General features: G+C 48.5%; 1 protein-coding gene across 3 annotated transcripts in view; it reads left to right on the plus strand.

Moving 5' to 3' along the window:
• Positions 1 to 19,014, plus strand: part of NOTCH1 (notch receptor 1) — a 99,454-nt gene that overhangs the window by 21,659 nt on the left and 58,781 nt on the right. For all 3 annotated transcript variants that reach the window (XR_014003914.1, XM_081178638.1, XM_081178639.1), the window contains 2 exons: positions 15,623 to 15,885; positions 16,006 to 16,344. Coding sequence is in view for 2 of the 3 variants with exons in the window: in XM_081178638.1 (XP_081034764.1) it covers positions 15,623 to 15,885; positions 16,006 to 16,344 (602 nt within the window). In the remaining variant the exon portion in view is untranslated. The remainder of the gene's footprint in view (positions 1 to 15,622; positions 15,886 to 16,005; positions 16,345 to 19,014) is intronic.

The following is a 19,014-nucleotide window of genomic DNA, read 5'->3' on the forward strand; positions in this document are numbered from 1 at the left end:
AAAATCTAAGAAGAATCTCTTGTCTTCAGGTCTTTGAATATTAACCCTGTATATGCAAGTCTCTGAATGTCTTTGGGCATAATTTTCAACCCTGTGAATTACAGCTTGCTTTTTTCCTTTTCAAATGAAATTTTGAGGTCTCAAGAAATGATCTGGGAATGTGGGGTGAAAACCACACCTAGCATAGGCTCAGAAAGCGGAGGGCATGGTTGTGCAGGGTTCTGAGCTGTTGCTCTTTAATGGGTACAAGGTGACTTCTAGCCAACTCATGGCCTTTTCCACATCTAGCTTTTCTCCCTCTCTTCTAACACTGGAACTCGTGGACCTCTAATCAAGCTGATGTTTTTGGGAGATTCAGGATGCATAAAAGGAAGTACTTCTTCATGCAGCGCAGAATTTTAACTACAGAACTCTCTCCTACAGGAGGCAGTTATGGCCACCAACTTGGATGGCTTTAAGAGACGTTGACAATATGCACAGTCCATATGCAATTACAGATCACTATTGAACAAAAACCAGACTTAAAACAAATAAAAATAAACCACAAGCATACAAATGTGTGGAATGTAGCAACTGGATCTATTCATGGCATATGTACCTTGGTTCTTGAACGCCTTGGTACTTGTACGTTTTGGCTCCCGAATGCCGAAAACCCGGAAGTAAGTGTTCCGATTTGCAAATGTTTTTCGGAAGCCAAATATCCGACACGGCCTCTGTTTGAGTGCAGGAAGTTCCTGCAGCCAATCAGAACCTGTGGCTGGGTTTTCAAATGGTTTTGAGAGTTCAACGGACTTCCGGAACGGATTAAGTTCAAGAACCAAGGTTCCACTGTATCCGAATGCCCCAAGTTACTATATCAGCCATATTCATTTGTAAGTCAAGGGGGGAGGGGTCCTCCGCCATGTTCCTCTTTGCTTGAGGTCAGACCAAAAAGGTACAAAACCATCCAGAACTTCTCCACCCATAGGTTCATGCAGTGCGCAGCTGAATTATGGAACTGCCACCCATAGGCATCAGTGATGGCCACCAACTTAGATGGCTTAGAAATAGGATTGGTAACTCTCATGGAGGAGGAGAAGGCTGTTGATAGCTACTAGCCATGATGGCTGTGCTCTGCCTCCAGGGTTGGAGGCAGTCATGCTTCTGAAAACCAGTTGCTGGAAAATGGTAGGAAGGGAGAGTTGCTTTGTACTTAGATCCTGCCTGCAGATTTCCCAGAAGAGGCACCTGGTTGTTTGGCTACTGTGAGAACAAGATGCTGGACTAGGTGGGCTCCCTTTTGACCTGATCCAGCAGGCTCTTACGTTCTTAAATTTAAGAAACTCATGGCAAATCCAGATCTATGCAGCTTTAGTGGAGTCAGGAAGCTCAGAGCCCTTGGTTCCTTTCCTAGCGTGTGCTGGAATCACAGGAACTGCTTGGAAGGAGAGGCTCTGAGTCATGAGATTGAGCTATCTTATCTGGGATAACTGATGAAAGACTCCCTGGCAGCACAGATTAGCTCTCCACAAGCGGCAAGTGCCTCTGCCTTGCCTGATTGAGAGCCTCTGCAACTTTCTAAGAAAGGATCTAAGAGAGTCTGGCTTCTAGATAAGGCCAACGGCCCACCTAGTCCAGCATCCTGTTCATAACAGTGGCCAATGAAGTTCTCTTTGAAGATGGGTCCACTGTAAACTTGGGTTGATGCTTGTTTGGGCTGGAGAAGTCAAACTGGGCGCACCAAAATGGTTGCCGCCTGTACTACACAGTACTACACTTCACTGAACTGTTTAAATGCTCCTTTGATTGCCTTTAAACTCCCCGCCATACTTGCCATCCTCTCCTGCCACACTAGTGTGGTGCGTCACACCCTTTGAGAACCACTATACTAGTGGTATGCAACAGGAGCACTGCCACCAGCAAAAGGTTAAGAAATGGGTTCCTAGATGCATGTTTGGATTCTGGGTCTAAAAAGGTTGAAGACTACTGTTTTAGGGGCACATCTCCCACTTTTGGGGACCAAAGGAAGCTGCCTTCTGCTGAGCCAGACCCCATCAGTGATCCACACAGCTCAGTTTTGTCTACGGGACTTAAGGCAGGGAGTCTCTTCCCAGCTTTACCTGCCGATGCCCCAGGCGAGTGAACCTGGGACCTTCTGCATGCAAAGCAGATGCTCCACCGCCCAGCTACAGCCTTTCCCCCAATTTTTGTTGCTCCTGGAGTGGCTGTAGGCAGTTTATGGAGAGCGGCAACCCCTTTTGATGGGTGTCATAAAACACTTGCTAGACCTGAGGCAGGCGATATCTGTACTGGATTGCTGAGAAACCTATTTTCTCTTCTTGCAGAATATTCCTCCTAGTTCTCCCAGGCATGGGAGGAAAGAAGCCCTTATATTTTAATCTTTATAAACATCCAAGAGTGCCAAACTTTCCTCGGGGCGGTGGGGGGCGGCACATCCTGGGACAGAGAGTGGAGAGAGAGGCACTTTTTCTGTTGACTTTTACAGCCAGCTTCAAACTTTGAGCCTCTGCATGGATCAATCATTAAGCACTTTCCAGATACAGGGCTAGGTGGCAGGGCCATAAAACAGCACCTGGAGCAGCAGAAGGGCTTTATAATCTCCACCAGGTGATACCTGTAATCAGGAGGACTTAGGGAATTTGCTGGGGAGAGCGCAGCTGTCAGCTACGGAGCTGGGCTGGCAGCTCACCTGGGAGGGTTCCCAGTTGTCAGAGCGGCAGAGGTGGAAACTCTTAGTGCTTAATTAATGTGGAGGCGGGTGGGGGGTCTAATTAAAAGGCAGTGACCTTTCTATTCCCAGACTCCCTCTTGAGTTGTTTTACCATGGGGGGGGACGGACAGGCAGAGCCAATATGATTCCAACAGATAAAGATTTTGGGGAGCAGCAGCTTCCATGACAGAGAGTTAGCAGGACTGGGTGTGGAAAAAATTTTTAGAGGGGCATTTAGTTTGCAATCCTAGAACTTTCTTAGAAATCGATCCAAGTCATTGGTTCACACAAGCGCTGATCTCACTTAATGTGTGGTGCTTCTTCATTCAGTTAAACTGTGGAACTTGCTCCCACAGGAGGCAATGATGGCAACCAACCTAGATGGTGTTAAGAGGATCAGATGAATTCATGGAGGAGAGGGCTATTACAGGTTACAGACTCCGTTAACCCAGAAATATTGCTTCAGGTTAAGAACTTTGCTTCAGGATGAGAACAGAAATTGTGCTCCGGCGGCCCGGCGGCAGCAGGAGGCCCTATTAGCTAAAGTGGTGCTTCAGGTTAAGAACAGTTTCAGGTTAAGTACGGACCTCCGGAACAAATTAAGTTTTTAACCCGAGGTACCACTGTATTTGGTTTGACTAGGCCTTTTTTTGTATAGCTTTTGCTACTCGACTTTCTGTGTTCCTTCCTGGTAAAAACAAACAAACCTCAAGTTGAACGGACAGGCAGTTTTAAAAATGAATGAATCAGAATTAGTTTGAGGAAGGGAGGCTGTGGAGCTGGGATGCCTTATGGTCCATGGGAAACTTCTTTCTTTGCAGACAGATTCCCCCCTCCTGAATTCACGCTTTCTCTTGTCCCGTGATGGACCTTTTGATTTCTGTGTCAGATTGGCAGTGGGCTTATCCATCGTAAGGTGGGAATACAGACTCCCCCCGCTCTGAGAAAAGGGCAGGATGAAATGGACTGTGAGGCTTTTTTTAAGGGGGGGAGAGTGTGTGCGATGTGTGGGGGTGCGTGTGCGTGGCATCTGTCCCTGGGGTGGCAGATGGTGAGCTGGAGGCTGTGAAAGAAAAACGGTGAACCTCTTGAATTGATCGTGGGTTAAAGGTCAGCAAAACATCTGCCTGGGGTTGTGTTAGGAGACGGCATTTCTATACAGGGAGAGTGTAGGGGAGACAAAACCTGTTGCTGGTAGAAAGGCAGAAAAGCCCCGAAAAACAGGGGAAATATTGAAATAAGAGAACAAAAGGCGGGGGGGGTGTGTGTGTGCACGTTTTGTCAAACAGGCTCCAGACTGCCAGAGGACTGTCGGCTCTGTTTCAGTTTTAATTCAGGAAAAGTATTGGGCTTCGCCATTATGAGTTTCCCTAGAGGTCAAGCAGGCAGTTGCCCAAAGGGGGAGCTAGCAGTCTCACTTATAAAACTATGTGGGGGCGGCACAAAGCTGGAGTTGGGGAAATATTTCCTCCCTCTCCTAAACCTAGAACTCATGGGCATCCAACAAACCTGTATGTTGGAAGATTCAGGACATGTAAAAGAACGTCCTTCATCACATAGTGCATAGTTAAACAATAGAACTCACTTGTGCATTTTGGATAGCTTTAAAAGAAGATTAGGCAAATTCATGGAGAGGATAAGGCCACCGATAGCCACTAGCCACAATGGCTATGCTCTGCCTCCAGAGTCAGAGGCAGTAATGTTTCTGAATACCAGCTGTTGGAAACCACAGGAGGGGAAGGATGCTCTTGTGCTCAGGTGCTGCTTTTGGGTTTCCCTTTGGGGCATTTGGTCAGCTACTGTGAGAACAGGATGCTGGGCTAGACGGACCATTGGACAGATCCAACAGGGCTCTTCTTCGAAATCAATTTTATAGGAGAATTTGTGAGAAATGCTGTTGCCTCTTAACTCAGACTGCACATTTTGGTGAAGTGCAACAGGCACCAGCTAAGATCTCCCTCGTTTCCAACAAACGCCACCTAAGAAAAGCAGAGAGCCAGTTCCAGGATGCACCCAGTTTGTTACAGCAGAAATGTTTGAGAATCTTGTGGCATTTTGAAAGACGCAACACGTATATTTGTAGAATCGTGGAATTGTAGAGTTGGAACCTTCTGTGATGCAGGAATCTTAGCTAAAGCATCCATGGCAGATGGCCGTCAAACCTCTGCTTGAAAACCTTCAATGAAGGAGAGTCCACCATGTTCTGTGGGAGTCCATTCCACAGCTAGTTCTTGCTGACATTTAGTCGTAATCTCCTTTCTTGTAACTTGGAGCCATTGAGAGTCCTACCCTCCAGAGCAGTAGAAAACAAGCTTGTTCCGTCTTCCATGGGACAGCCCTTTATATATTTGAAGACGGCTGCCAGGCCTTCTCTAGACTCCTCTTTTCCAGGCTACACATACCCAGCTCCTTCAACCATTCCTCATAAGGCTTGGTTTCCAGATCCCTGATCATCTTGGTTACCCTCCTCTGTACATGTTCCAGCTTGTTAACATCTTCCTTAAATTGTGGTGCCCAGAATTCAGAAACAGGTGTGGTCTAACCATAGCAGAATAAAGCAGCAGGACTATTACTTCCCTTGGTCTATTCTTCAGTTGATGCAGCCTAGAATAGCATTAGCTTATTTTGCTGCTGCATCACACTGTTGAGCTTGTGGTCTGCTAAGAACCCCTAGATCCTTTTCATATGCACTGCTAGTAGAGTGCAGTTTCCTGGGCCAGAGCCCGTGTCATCAAATGCATGAAGCACTGTCCACATAGGTACAAGTGTGTGTGTGTGTGTGTGTGTGTGTGTGTCTTGTTTTCTCCTGCTCTGGAGGATAGAACCCAAACCAATGGCTAAAAGTTACAAGAAAGGAGATTCCAGCTAAACATCAGGAAGAACTTTATGACAATAAGTGGAACAGCTTCCTTCAGAAGGTGGTGGTTCTTTCTTTGGAGGTTTTTAAGCAGAGGTTGGATGGTCATCCGTCATAGATGCTTTAGTTCGGATTCCTGCATTGCAGGGGGTTGGACTAAATGACCCTTGGGGTCCCTTCCAACCGCAGTTCTGTGATTCCTTTCGATTGGAAGGACTATCAGGCAGATCAATGAATGTGTGCACCTACACACATGCTTTTGACAAATTGCACTGCTGCGCTCAGAAAAATCAGAGCCTCCTTTGCCAATATGACCAAGGCAACTCTTCTTCCAGTGCCCAACACCGCTGCCTACAGCCTGCACTACAAACTGTGATGTGTTAGCAGAAATTATACACTGAGCTCACTGCACACAGAGCCACTTTTAAAAAGAAAAGCCCAAAATTTGGTGAACAGATTAGATTAAGCACCTGCATTTATGGGTAGTTTTGTTGTGGTAGTTCCAAGATTGTGCTTTTAAAAGAAATACTTTGTTGGCAAAGCCCTACACGGGAAGCTGACGGGTGGGTGCTGTGGCATTCTTAGATTAAATGTCATGTCCTGATGTGATGGGAGGTAATGGAAGGGCCCCGGAGCCACAAAGAGCTTTGACAGGATGCGACAGTTTGCCTCCCTGCTCTGCATACCACCAGAAAGCTTTCTTCAGCCTCGTTTGGACTTCTGAGAATTGAAGCACCCTCTTCCCACACAGGTTTCCAAGCTTTTATTTGCAGGCATCGGGGCCACAGAGAGCTGTGCTTGTCTTTATAGACACACAACACACATGCACACTCTAGGAATGGTGGGTCAATGCAACGGTTTAGTTTCCAACGGAAGATCTTCACCAGGGCAGATAGATATGCCATGAGCTTATCTGGTGCTTATCTGCAGCAGATCTTGAATCCACGGGAGGGCTAAGAGCCAACCTCCCCAGCAGATAAGCAAGAGCCTTTATCGCAGGGACACAGGTCGGGGGATGCTCAGTCAGACAACCAAATGTAGCCAAGCACTATTACCCTGGACCAGGGGTCAGCAACCTAAGGCCCATGGGCCAGAAGCGACCCGCAGAGGTCGTTTGACCGGCCTACGACCTGCCCCCGAACTGAGCTGCCGGCTCGCGTGCTGCGCTAAACTGGCGCAGCACAGCACGGGGACTCACTTCTGTGGCACTGGAAATTGTGTCTGTGCATGCGCAGACACTGAAAATTGTGGGTGCACTTGCTCATGCGCACGCACGATCCAGCCCACAGAGGGATCTCTATGGGACCAATCTGGCCCAGGCAAGATAAACCTTCCTGACCCATGCTCTGACCTTTGAGGGTGTCTGAAAGCTTGCCTCGTCCACCCAGAGACCTAGCTACTGCCTTGCCTCCTGTCTGTGGAGGGGTTCACACACACACACACCCCCGCCCAACCAATGCATTTTAATTTAAATGTCTATAAGGCACAAATTTCATTCAGTAGATCCAGGTGTTAATTGTTTTAGTTTTAAGCCAAACCACATTACATTCCAGTAGGGAATGAGGGAGGGGAATTTCCCCCAAGAATCATAGAACTGTAGAGTTGGAAGAGACCACAAGGGTCATCTAGTCCAACCCGCTGCAGTGCAGCAGTCTTTTCCCCAGTGTAGGGCTCGACCCCATGACCCAGAGATTAAGAGTCTCATGCTCTACCATCTGAGCTATCGTCCTATTTCTTTCTTTGTTTAATGTATTTATATCTAACATTTCTCCCTATTTGGCATTCAAGGCAGCTTCCAACATTTTAGAAGTGTCATTGTAATAAATACAAAGCAATAAAAATAAACTAGGTAAGAACAATAATTAAAACGTATAAATTAAAACAAATTTAAAATCAGCATTCAAATACAGTGGTGCCCCGCAAGACGAAATTAATTCGTTCCGCAATTTTTGTCGTCTAGCGAATTTTTCGTCTTGCGAATCACGAAATCCCATAGGAATGCATTGAAAATCAATTAATGCGTTCCTATGGTCAAAAAAAGTCGAAACAAAGCCAAATTTGGTACAACAACAGTTTATTAACTGCTCTTTAAAGTCACACACACACACACAGAATTTGAAGGGAAAATAAATTAACTTTATAAACAAAACATGTCTTTGTTTTTAGACAAAGGAAACAAAGCCGCGAGACGTTTTCGTCTTGCGAAGCAAGCCCATAGGGAAATTTCGTCTTGCGAGGCAAATCGAAAACGGAAAAACCTTTCGTCTAGCGAGTTTTTTGTCTTGCGAGGCATTCGTCTTGCGAGGTACCACTGTATGGTTTGACCTGATGACAGCCCAATACAGAAAATGGGGAAGAAACAAGTGATTAAAAAAAAAAAGTCTGTGGATGGGAAAGTAGTTTATTAACCACCATAAATTAGAGAATATCATATCATAAAATTAAAGCTGCTGGATTGTAATTGTTGCTAGTCGTACTCGCAGTGTAGAGTGTGGCTTTGCAAGCGTTTACTGTATTTTTTTTTATTGTTACTAATAGAGTCTTTGCCCCCTGGATCCATAGTTTGGCTAAGCCCAAACTACATGGATTTTGCAAGGATTTGCAATGATGTCTATAGTATTATTATTGTATTTTTATTATTATTTATTGAATTTATATACCACCCTATACTTGGAGGTCTCAGAGCAGTTCACAGAACAATATCAAAATATATAAAACCACAAAATATATAATAAAAATAAAAACAACAACCCAATAACACCCCCCACACACACACACCAAAAAACCCCCACATTTTAAAAGGGCATAGGATGTCAATCAAATCAACCAAAGGCCTGGTTTAAAAAGATCGTTTTTGCCTGGTACCTAAAGGTGTATAATGAAGGCGCCAGGTGAACTTCCCTGGGGGAGCTTTCCACAGATGGGGAGCCACTGCAGAGAAGTCCCGTTCTCGTGTTGCCATCCTCCACACCTCTCGGGCCTCAGAAGATGATCTCAGGGTCCAGGTAAGCTCATATGGAAAGAGGCGTCCTTGAGGTATTGCGGTCCTGAGCCTTTTAAGGCTTTATAGGTCAAAACCAGCACTTTGAATTGGGCCCGGAAACAAATTGTTAGCAAGTGCTGTCGGACCGGGATCGATGTAATATTATATGCTCAAACCGTCTTGCTCCGGTGAGCAACCTGGCTGGTGAATTCTGCACTAGCTGAAGTTTCCGTACCATCTTCAGAGGTAACCCTGCGTATAACACATTGTGTAATCTAACCCTGAGGTTACCAGCGCATACATAACAGTAGTTAGACTATCCCTGTGCAGATAGGGGTGTAGCTGGGCCACCAACCTACGCTGATGGAAGGCACTCTGGGCCACTGAGGCCACCTGAGCCTTGAGCAACAGCAAAGGATCCAGGAGTATCCCTAAGCTACAAACCTGCTCCTTCTGGGGAAGTGTAACCCCATCAAGAGGAGGCGATTTCCCACCCATCTGGTCTAGGGAACCACCCACTAACAGTGCCTCAATCTTATCTGGATTGAGTTTCAGTCTGTTGGCTCTCATCCAGTCCATTACCGAGGCAAAGTATGGTTTTTTCATTGTTATTTGTAAAGACATGAGAGCATTTCCTGCAAGTGGCTCACAAATATGAGGCAATTTTCCTTACTAGTAAAGTTCGTGGGAAATGTAGAAGAGCAAAATTACTCCCAGACGTGGTGCACAGCTTGATTCGTGAGCCCTGCTTGCTGGCATGGTGCTGCACAGACAACATCTGTGGAACCGAGTCGGTCCAGAGAGTGTCCGCAGTAAGATAGTATCGGCCAAAAAGTTGTTCAAGAAATTAGACAAGCTTTTGAGACTTCCAGAACTCTTCTTTAGCAGACGGCCCGCATTTGTATAAAAAAGAAGAGCCTGGCTGCTGGATCAGGCCAGTAGCCCATGTAGTCCAGCATCCTGTTCTCACAGGGGCCAACCAGATGCCCATTATGGGAAGCCCACAAGCAGGACCTGAGAACAAGAGCAACACTCTCCCCTCCTGCAGTTTGCTGCAACTGGTATTCAGAGGCGTACTGCCTCCAACAGTGGAGGAGAAACCTAAGAGGGTTCCTGTTGGCTCAGGCCTGTGGTCCACCTCGTCCAGCGTCCTCCTCTCGTGGTGGCCAACCAGATGCCAGAGAAATGTTCAAGCAGGGCCTGAGCACAAGAGCACTCACCCTCATGTTCTCTTCAGCAATTTCTATTCAAAAGCATTGTTGCCGCTGACCATGGGAGCACAGTATAACCCCCATGGCTATTAATTGTTGCTAGCCTTATTCTCCTCCATGAGTCTCTTTAAATCCATCCAAGCTGGTGCCCTTCACTGCCTCCTGCAGGAGGGCGTTCCATAGTTCAGATGTGCGCTGCATGAACTTATTCAAGCAGGAGCTCTGGGGAACTTGGGACCTTCAGCTGTTTATGTGACTTCTTTTGGTTGGCCCCAATGCAGACAGATACCCAGCTGTGGGCTGCTGAAATAAGGAAGTTTGCTACTTCCTTCTTCCCTTAAACAACTCACAAACCTCTCCCACCTCAAACACTCTTTAATGCCAGCGCCATGCACTTGGGGTGATTTGCTTCTCCAATCTGAGCTTATGAGAAGGAAGAGAGGGAGCCACCGCAGGAAGTGCCAGAGGGTGAAGCCGCTGGTAGCCACACATGCAGTAGCAGCCCTGCAGCCGCCATCCTCGGGATGCCTCCATTGCTGCCCTGTGCCTCCATCTCGCTGGCGCCTTTCCCCTGAGCAGCGCCAAAGCAGGCAGCTGAATTCCCTAACAGAGCCGTGTGTGTGTGTGTGTGTGTGTGTGTGTGTGTGTGTGCGCGCGCGCGCGCCCAGCCCCCTGCAGTTCCCCCTTCCCTGCAGCATTCGGTCCTCTGGAGCAGCACATTGGCTGGCGAGCGGGAGAGCAGCTGCTCTGACCCTCTAATTAACATGCGCACCTGCTCCTGGCACCCTTTTGTCTGCCCAGCAGATGCCCTGCTTTCCTTTTTTCCTTCCCCCTCCCCTTCTTCCACTCCTCCTTCTCTTTCTGTTATGCCCACTTTTCACTGGGCCTGGCTCATGCCATCTCATTAACTTGAAATGTCCTCGGATTCTCACAAACACAAGGACCCCAAACAATGGGAGCTTGGGAGTTTGTGGAGCTGGAGGAGGAAGGGGTGGCTGCTGGCTGCCTCCTTCCTTTGCTCTCTCCATTTGCATGAAGGACATTTGGGGGGTTTGGTTTCCTTGCTCCCTCTGGATCAGCTGGTTCTGCTGACCTACTTCCTGCCTTGGTCTCCCACTTGGTGTTTTTGCTGCCCCCCGGGGGTTTTTTTATTGATATCATCTGAACACATTTTGGCCTCCCAGGTCTTCAAAGTGTTGAATGTGGACCACCCAAAGCCGAGCAGTTTTGAACAGTGCAAGTACACAGAGGGAGCTGCGCTTGCGTCAAGTCAAACCATCGTTATTTCAGCTCAGTCCTTCCAATGCTGACCGGCAGCAGTATCTCTCAGGGGTCTTTTCAGGCAGGGAGACTTTCCCAGCCCTCCCTGGAGATGCTGCAAGGGGTTGATCCTGTGGAGCCTTGAGCAGTCTTAAGTTGCAAATGGTTCTGGATGGGTAGAGGAGGTTTTAGCGGGTGGGGGCATCTGTTGCCCTCCAGATGTTGCAGGACGATGGCTCCAAATCATCACTCCTGGCCATAGACCACACTGGCTGTGGGGCTAAATTGGCAGGTACCAGTTTTGCCTGAAATGCCTCCAGCCCCCCACGCGGTGATCTGTGGGTGGCAGCGGGGAAAGTTCTTGGCACTCACCCTGCAGCTGCCCTAGGAGAATGGGCTGTGCCTCAAAAGGCTGCCCTTCCATGTTGTGGCAGTTTTGCTACATCCCATCCCCCTGTGTAAAGTGCTGCTTATTCTCCATGAATGCAAGAGCAGGCTGGGGCTGAAGCCAGCTGCAGTCCTCTTTGTGCAGGATGGCAGAGTTGTGGCAAAGTTAGATGGCGGGTGCAGGGAGTTGAGAACGGTGAGGAGAAGGAGAGAGAGAGAGAGAGAGAGAGGAGGGAACTTTCCCTTCCTCTCTCTTTCCAGAATCCAGACACAGGGCGCTTCTTAATAATAATCGCCATCATTGTAATCAAAGGGATATTCCCAAGACAGCCCCTGTCAACACCTGGCTAGCACAAACCCACCTGTCTCCTGGCCCTTTGTTCGGGCATCTGTGGCACAGGACGGGCCTTCATTTGCCGCCTTTGAACTCTTTGGGTTGTTCATGTAACCAGCCTTGCGGGGGAAAAAGGAAAAGAAAGAGGGGAATTATGGTACACAGGACACCTTTTCTCTGTTTTCTCCCTACCATACAGGCAGAGTTTCACTTGCAAAGGGCCAAGTTCAGCCTCTGAACCAGAATTGGCTTCTATGTCCTGAATCCGGTGGATTTATTTATTATCTTTTTATTGCATTTTTATCCCACCTTCTTCCCTTCAAGGGGCTCAAGCTGGTGTATGTGGGTCTCTTCCCCCCTATTTTATCCTCACAACAGTCCTGAGAGGCCTGACCCTCCCCTCCATCTTCTTAAGTTGTGGGGTGTTAGGCTAAAGCTGAGAGAGGAGCCCACAGTGTTCCTGCCATGTTGTCCATTGCTCTCTTGGGGCAAGAGAGCCGTCTATAACAGCCCTGTAGTGTCGTTCTGTTATGCCAGCATTGCAGGTAGGAATGCTGTACAGAGAGTTGCTCAGTACAGCCCAGCAGTGTAGTCCACTTTTAAGTGTTTCAGGCCAGAGGCAGGAATATTAAATTGCCCCATTCAGACCAAACCAATCACTTGAATTGCTTGGAGAGGCCTCGTACTGGTGGTGATGGTGGTTGTTTAATTCAATTTATACCCTGTCCTTCCTCTCCAACGAGCCCAGGGTGGCAAACAGATAAACCATTTAAAACCAAAGCAAAAGCATTCTAAAAACAACTTCAGTTAAAAAACATTCTTCCATCCTATTAGCATGAGGCTTCCTGGAGCAGCTGTCTTCCGCCTCCTAATGGCTGGGGTAAGCAGGAATGTTTTCAATTTCCTCCTCCTGAAAAGCTTATAATGATGGAGACAGCTGCACCCCACTAGGGCGGGCATTCTGCAGCTGGGGAGCCATCGCTGAAAAGGCCCTGTCACAGGTCAGCACCAACGAAGCAGCTCCCAACAAGCCCTCACTAGACAATTGCAGGGTCCGAGGTGGTTGGTACTTGAGAAGGTGCTTGCACACAGACTGGGTGCTCTTTTTAAAAAACATTTGGAACTTAAAATAAATCTTGTTTTTTGCACATGATGTAATGCCCACGTTAGAGATGGGGGCTCTGGAGTGTTTCTCCATCCTCCCACCCACACCAGGGATAATGCTGCAATGGTTATATTGCAGGGCTGTTTTCGACTCTCCAGAATTCCACCCCACATCACCACTGCAGCCCTCTGCAGGAAAAGAAACTGCCACCTTTTTGCTAGGCTATCCTTAAAATACCTTCCTTTCCCCAAAGCACTGAAACTTGGGGCCGCAAGAAAGATTCGAGCTGCACAGGATTTTGCTGCTGAAAGATTTTCTCCTGGTTTAAAATAATGATTGTAGCTTTCTGGAATCTCAGAGCATCCTTTCCATGGAATACTCACATCTGCAAATCCGCCTCTTTCTCTGGCATGGCCATATGTGTTTGTGTCACACGCTGCCTTGTTTTGTTTAGGGTCTCTCTCTTTTATTAACGAGCTGGCCCTTTTGGCTTCTGGTAACAGATGGCTCTGCCAGTGACCACTTGATGGATGGATGTGTTTGCTGCTAGGATGTCTCTATTTTTTTGAAAGAAAGAGAGAAAATAAAAATGGAAGCTCTTTCACACTGAGATAATCTGGCATATGTTGCATTGGGGGGGAGCCTTGTTTCCTGCCTTTTTAGCTGTAGGTAACAACTTTTGGAAGGGAGCTTATAGTTGAAGGCAGCGGCGAAGCAGTTGTCTCGAGGGTTGTGCACCCAGTAGGAGTGGGGGCATTAGTAAGGGTGCTGCTTCACCTGTTGACAAGCGCAGAGTGGGCCCCTCGCTCTTTGACTTCCACCGCATAAGAACATAAGAACGGCCTGCTGGATCAGGACAATGGCCCATCTAGTCCAGCAGCAAAAAAGGGTGTGATTTCTCAGGGATGGCTCTTTGATCTTTGGAGCTGCCTCTTTGAAGGCTGGGAGATTTATAGCTCCCTCGGTGGCTCTGGGAGGAGTTGGGGCAGGTGGTTTGTGGGCATTGGGGGGGTGGGAGTGTGTGGCCAGGGTGTGAAAGTGGTGCCTAAGGTGCATGTGAAAAAGGGGTTCCCATGGGCTGTGGAAGGCTTGGACAGTTGATGGATTGCTTGTGATTCTCCAGCTCAGGTCTTTGCAGGAGCTGAGGGTAGTTTGTGATTTAAAAACCCAGGGGATTGAGTTTCACTTCTGTGGGAAGCCTGCCTTTATCTTGTGCAGTGACCCCTGTCTCTTGTCATAACATCAGAACCCAGGAGTCATTCAGTGAAATTGATTTGCAGCAAGTCTGGGGGCAAGTGCAAATTGTGAGATGGCTGCTTTCCGCAGGACATAAAGGCCACTAGTTGTTAAAAGGGGGCTGGACAAAATTCAAGGAGGGGGACACATTTATTCACAGCTATGAGCTATGACAGCTCAGTGGAACCTCCACATTCCAAGGCAGTCTACCTCCAAGTATCAGTTACTGGGCTGGTGGGAAGCAAAGAAGCCTGTTGAGTTTCTGCCCTGTCTGAGGACTCCCTAGAAGCATCTGTCTAGCCACTGTGGGAGACGAGAAGCAGGGGGCTTTTAATGCAATCTGGCAGGGCTGTTAAGAATTTACAGCCTTGAGGCCCTGCCCTCCTTCTTTCTTCTTCTTGTGTCCCCAGTAACAGTTTATTCAGCTGTTTTTAAATGTGTTGCTTCCCACCTAGAACCTTTTGAATGGGATGGGCTATAAATCCAAGAGAAACCCACAAATGTGTGACAAGAGGTAACAAAAAGCCTGTTGTAGCCCTGCAGAATATACAGGTTACCTGTCCTGTCCTGGAAATGAGAGGGCATTTTTTTCAGGTGGCAGGGGTCAATTGCAGGCATGGGCTGCAGGAGGTGATAGTTTGGGGGCACAACCCCTTCCCCTTCATGCAGAATGCTGGGAGGGGCTGATACAGGTCCACCAACCAGTTGCCCTGAGCATTGTATGGATTGCTGAGGTACCTGAAACATGTTGGGAAAAGTCTCCTGGAAGACCTCCTACTACCAGTTGAGTATCCATTGCTAGATCCTGGATATGGCCAAAGGGGCCCCCCAGCACCCTGTCCTCACAATGGGTGTCCAAATGCCTATTGTGGGAAGCCCACAGGCAAGACCTGAGCGCACAGCAACTCTCCCCACTTGTGATTCTCAACAACTGATATTCAGAGCTAGACTGCCCCTGGGGATGGAGGTTCTGCTCTTAGGGTAGACCTCTTATGGTAGACCTTCACGTTGGCTAACCAGATGCCCCAATGGGAAGCAGTGTTAGATATATAAGTTAGGCGCCAATGGTCACCTTAAACCTAGTTTGTGGTCACTACAATGGAGTGCCTTACTTGTCAGAGAGTTGGACTAGATGTCCCTCAGGGTCCCTTCCAACACTACAATTCTATGATCTCAGCTACATTGCTTGACTACAGCTTGCTCTACAACAATTCCTTTGTCCCAGTATACAAGGAGAAACACAACACAGCGGAAATGGTATTAACTATGGCCTAAGGCAAAGGTTTTTAAATTGTGGTTGCCAACCTTGCGCCCAGAAATCTTCACATAGTTGCAATTGGACCTGCGCCAGTAGCAAAATGCGCCTTGGGAATTTTAAACACTGATGTGTTCTGCGTGCAACTGTAGTCTCCTCTCTTGTAGTTGGCATTCAGAGGCAATGGAGGTGCAATGTAACCATTGAGGTTTGCTGTTTTGGGTAAATGCTGCCATGCCACCACCCTCCTTAGTCTTGATGTGTCCCCTTCTTCCTCACCCTAGGTGCCCCAGCTCTCATGTGGGCAGCCGGTGCCACCTGCAGAACCCGTGTCTCAGCTACCCCTGCAAGAATGCGGGCACCTGCCAGCCCATCGTCCGTGGCAATGTGGCCGAGTATACCTGTGCCTGCCACCTAGGCTACACTGACAAGCTGTGCCTTACTCCTGAGGAGAACGCATGCCTCAGCAGCCCCTGCCACAATGGAGGGAGCTGCGACCTTGTCACGCTGACGGAATACAAGTGCCGCTGCCCTCCAGGATGGTCAGGTAAGCGGGCGGCAAGTCTTTGAGCACCAGCAATCCCAGGTTATTATCAGTCCCAACTCAGTTGGGCTGCAGAATGTTTTTCTAAAGGAAGCTTGTGTTCTGTGTTCGCCCCTTCCCTAGGCAAAACATGCCAGCAGGCAGACCCTTGTGCCTCCAACCCTTGTGCCAACAGTGGGCAGTGTGTGCCCTTCGAATCGACCTATGTGTGCAAGTGCCCGTCGGGCTTCCATGGGGCCACATGCAAGGAGGACACCAACGAGTGCAGCCGCTCCCCTGCCATCTGCAAGAACGGCGGCACCTGCGTCAACGAGGTGGGCTCCTACCAGTGCCACTGCAGGCAGGCCTACACAGGACAGAACTGCGAGCACCTTTATGTCCCCTGCAACCCCTCGCCCTGCCAGAACGGAGGCACCTGCCGGCAGACCGGAGACACCACCTACGAGTGCACCTGCCTGCCAGGTATGGATGGGGGCACTGCCCGGTTCTTGCTGGCTGCTTGAAGCTGCCTTTCCTCCTTGGCTTCTAGTGGCCCCGAGCCCTTGGTGGGGGTGGGTACGTAGGAAGCTGCCTTCTGCTGAGCCAGAGAATGGGGCTCCCACTGAGCTCCAGCCCTTCACGAGGGTGTTTGTGGAGAGGAGTTTCTAGTCCTCAAGAGTTCTGAACCAAAGCGCTGAATTAAATGGAAATACAGGAAGCTGCTCAGTGCTGAGATATAAAGCTAGAATATTCCAATTGCCCAACTGCTATACGGCAGCTCTTTATGCCCCATGCAAACCACCTGGACCCAGAGCAAAGAGGGGCTTCTTTGCCTCTTCCAGCAAGCTACCCACTAGCAGCCTGGCTACTAGTGGTCCTGTCCTGTGGCACCCAGGCTTGACATCTGCAGCTAGAGGTCCCTTAGATAGGTTTCCTCCCCACCCAAAGTGCTGCTCAGTATCAGTGCAGTCCGTTTCCCAGGCAGCAATCAGATCCTTCCGTGTACCCAGGAGGGGCAGAGAGGGGTCAGTTATCGCAACAGGAGTGTGCTGCTGCCGGGCTCTTCAAAAACAAAGCCCTCTTCCCCTGTTGTTGTTTTTTCCATCCCAACTGCCTGCTAACTTTATCTAAGACCCCTATTGCTGCTGCTGCTTCTGCTGTTGCTGCTGCTGCTACTGCTGCTGTTGTTAATGTGCTGCTTTGAGTTTGAAAGCATTGGTGCCTCTCCAGCTGATTAATTGCTTGGGACAGGCTCAAAAGGAGTTGCGAAGTGTCTTTGCTGCCTGATCCTTAGATTGGTCAATTGGGCTTCTTTGAAAGATTAATCAGTTTGGAGAGGCACAAGTTCAAAAAGTAACAAAGAAGAACGAATCAGGCTTCCTCTTATCTTAGCTGCCCTACTTTTTTAGCATTCACAAATGACTAATTTTTCTTTTTCCCCCCTTTTTGTCTGACCTGCTGCCTATTCTTTGCATTTCTTTTTTTTTTAACACCCAGTCCTCTTTCTGTGCTTCTTAACAGCAGCCAGAGAGGCAGCAATTTAACAGCTTTGTGGCGAGTCAGACATTGGTCCATCTAGCTCCATATTGCCCATTCTGACTGGCGGCAGCAGCAGTGACTCTCCAGGATTTCAGGCAGGGAACATTATTTTTCCTCCAATCACGACATCTTCATGACAAGAATAACTTCTCTGAGCTGTAGCTCAGTGGTAGAATACCTGCTTTGCATGCAGAAGGTCCCAGGTTCAATCCCCATTGGCATCTCCAGGCAAGGGCGGGGAAAGACTCCTCTTGAAGCTTTGGAGTGCCACTGCCATCTGTGTAGACAGTATGGAGCTAGATGGCTTTTTGGTCTGACGTTCCTGTTTTATTCAGAATCTTAACTTTATTTTTAGGAGGAGGGCTGCTTTTTTTGTGCAGAAGGCCCCAAATCCAACCCCCAGCATGTCCAAGAGGCTCTCCACGTGAAAACCTAGACTGCCACTATCAGCCAGGGTAGGAAGGTCCTGGGCAGAATGGGCCATTTGTAGTTACTCATTAAAAGGCAGCTTCTATTGTACATATAGGAAGTAGGAGTTTTCTAAAAAAAAACACACAAAAAAAACCTTGCAGCCTGCAGTCAAAACAGCTGTTGCTTCACTTCTAGGTGTGTGTGTGTGTCTTTTTGCAGAACCTGCTTCTCCAGCTCCTTCACTGTATACTCTCAAGTATATTGCTTTCACCCTGAGTTGAGGACACAGGGTGGCAGCTGGAGAAATCTGTGTCAATGAAGAGCAGAGAAGGAGGGTTCCTTGATCAAACAAGGTCTTGCCTTTTCCCTCCTCCTCCTCTTCTGTTTTTGAGGGTGGGAGATCCTTTCTGTGTGGAAACGAGCAAGTCTCTGGGTCCATTGCTGTGTCACATTAAAGCCTTCAGACTTTGATGGAGCTGGTTTCTTGGGAGGAGGCAGAGTATGCATCCAAATGCCAGCCGGCTGGGAAATCACAAGTGGGGGAGAGCGCTGCCGCTGCTCTTGTGCCTGAGTCCTTCTTGTGTTCTTCCCTTCGGGGGTATCTGGTTGGCCACAGGGAGAACAGAAGTCTGGGCAAGGTGCACCATTGGCCAGACCCAGCCACAGCAGGGCTCTTCTTAGGTTCCTGTCGCAGAAATGGACCCCTTGTTTCGGGCTGCAAGTGTCAGGATGCTAGGAGGACTTCCTTGCGCATGGGGGGCGGGGGAGAGAGAGAGCGGCAGGAGCAGGAAGAGAAAAGCAGGTTACATCATGGACGGCACAGGGAGCTAAAAGGAGGTGAAGCGGGCAGGGCCCTTCCGCTATAAAACCCTGTGGTTGGCAGAGTCTGTGTGGCACCAGTCCCATTCTCTACCCCCACCCCCAATTGCAGTGCAGTTCCTTCCTTTCTGGGCCCTGTTTTCCTGCTGTGCTGAATGGAAGGACACCAGGCGATGGAGCCTCCTGCACTGGAATCTCCCACACACTTCATATTGCATTCTCTCCCCACAATTATTATACAGCTCCTCTCTTGGGAGCTTAGGTAGAAACAGGTTGCTGTGGCCAGATACTCACACAGCTTTTCTGCAAAGTCTTGTACCTGGGGGCTCGCTACTCTGGCTTCACAGTAAAAGTGAACGTAAACATCGTCTTATGCAAATTCAG

Source organism: Podarcis bocagei (assembly GCF_964188305.1).
Source record: "Podarcis bocagei genome assembly, chromosome: Z".
NCBI classification, from domain to species: Eukaryota; Metazoa; Chordata; class Lepidosauria; order Squamata; family Lacertidae; genus Podarcis; species Podarcis bocagei.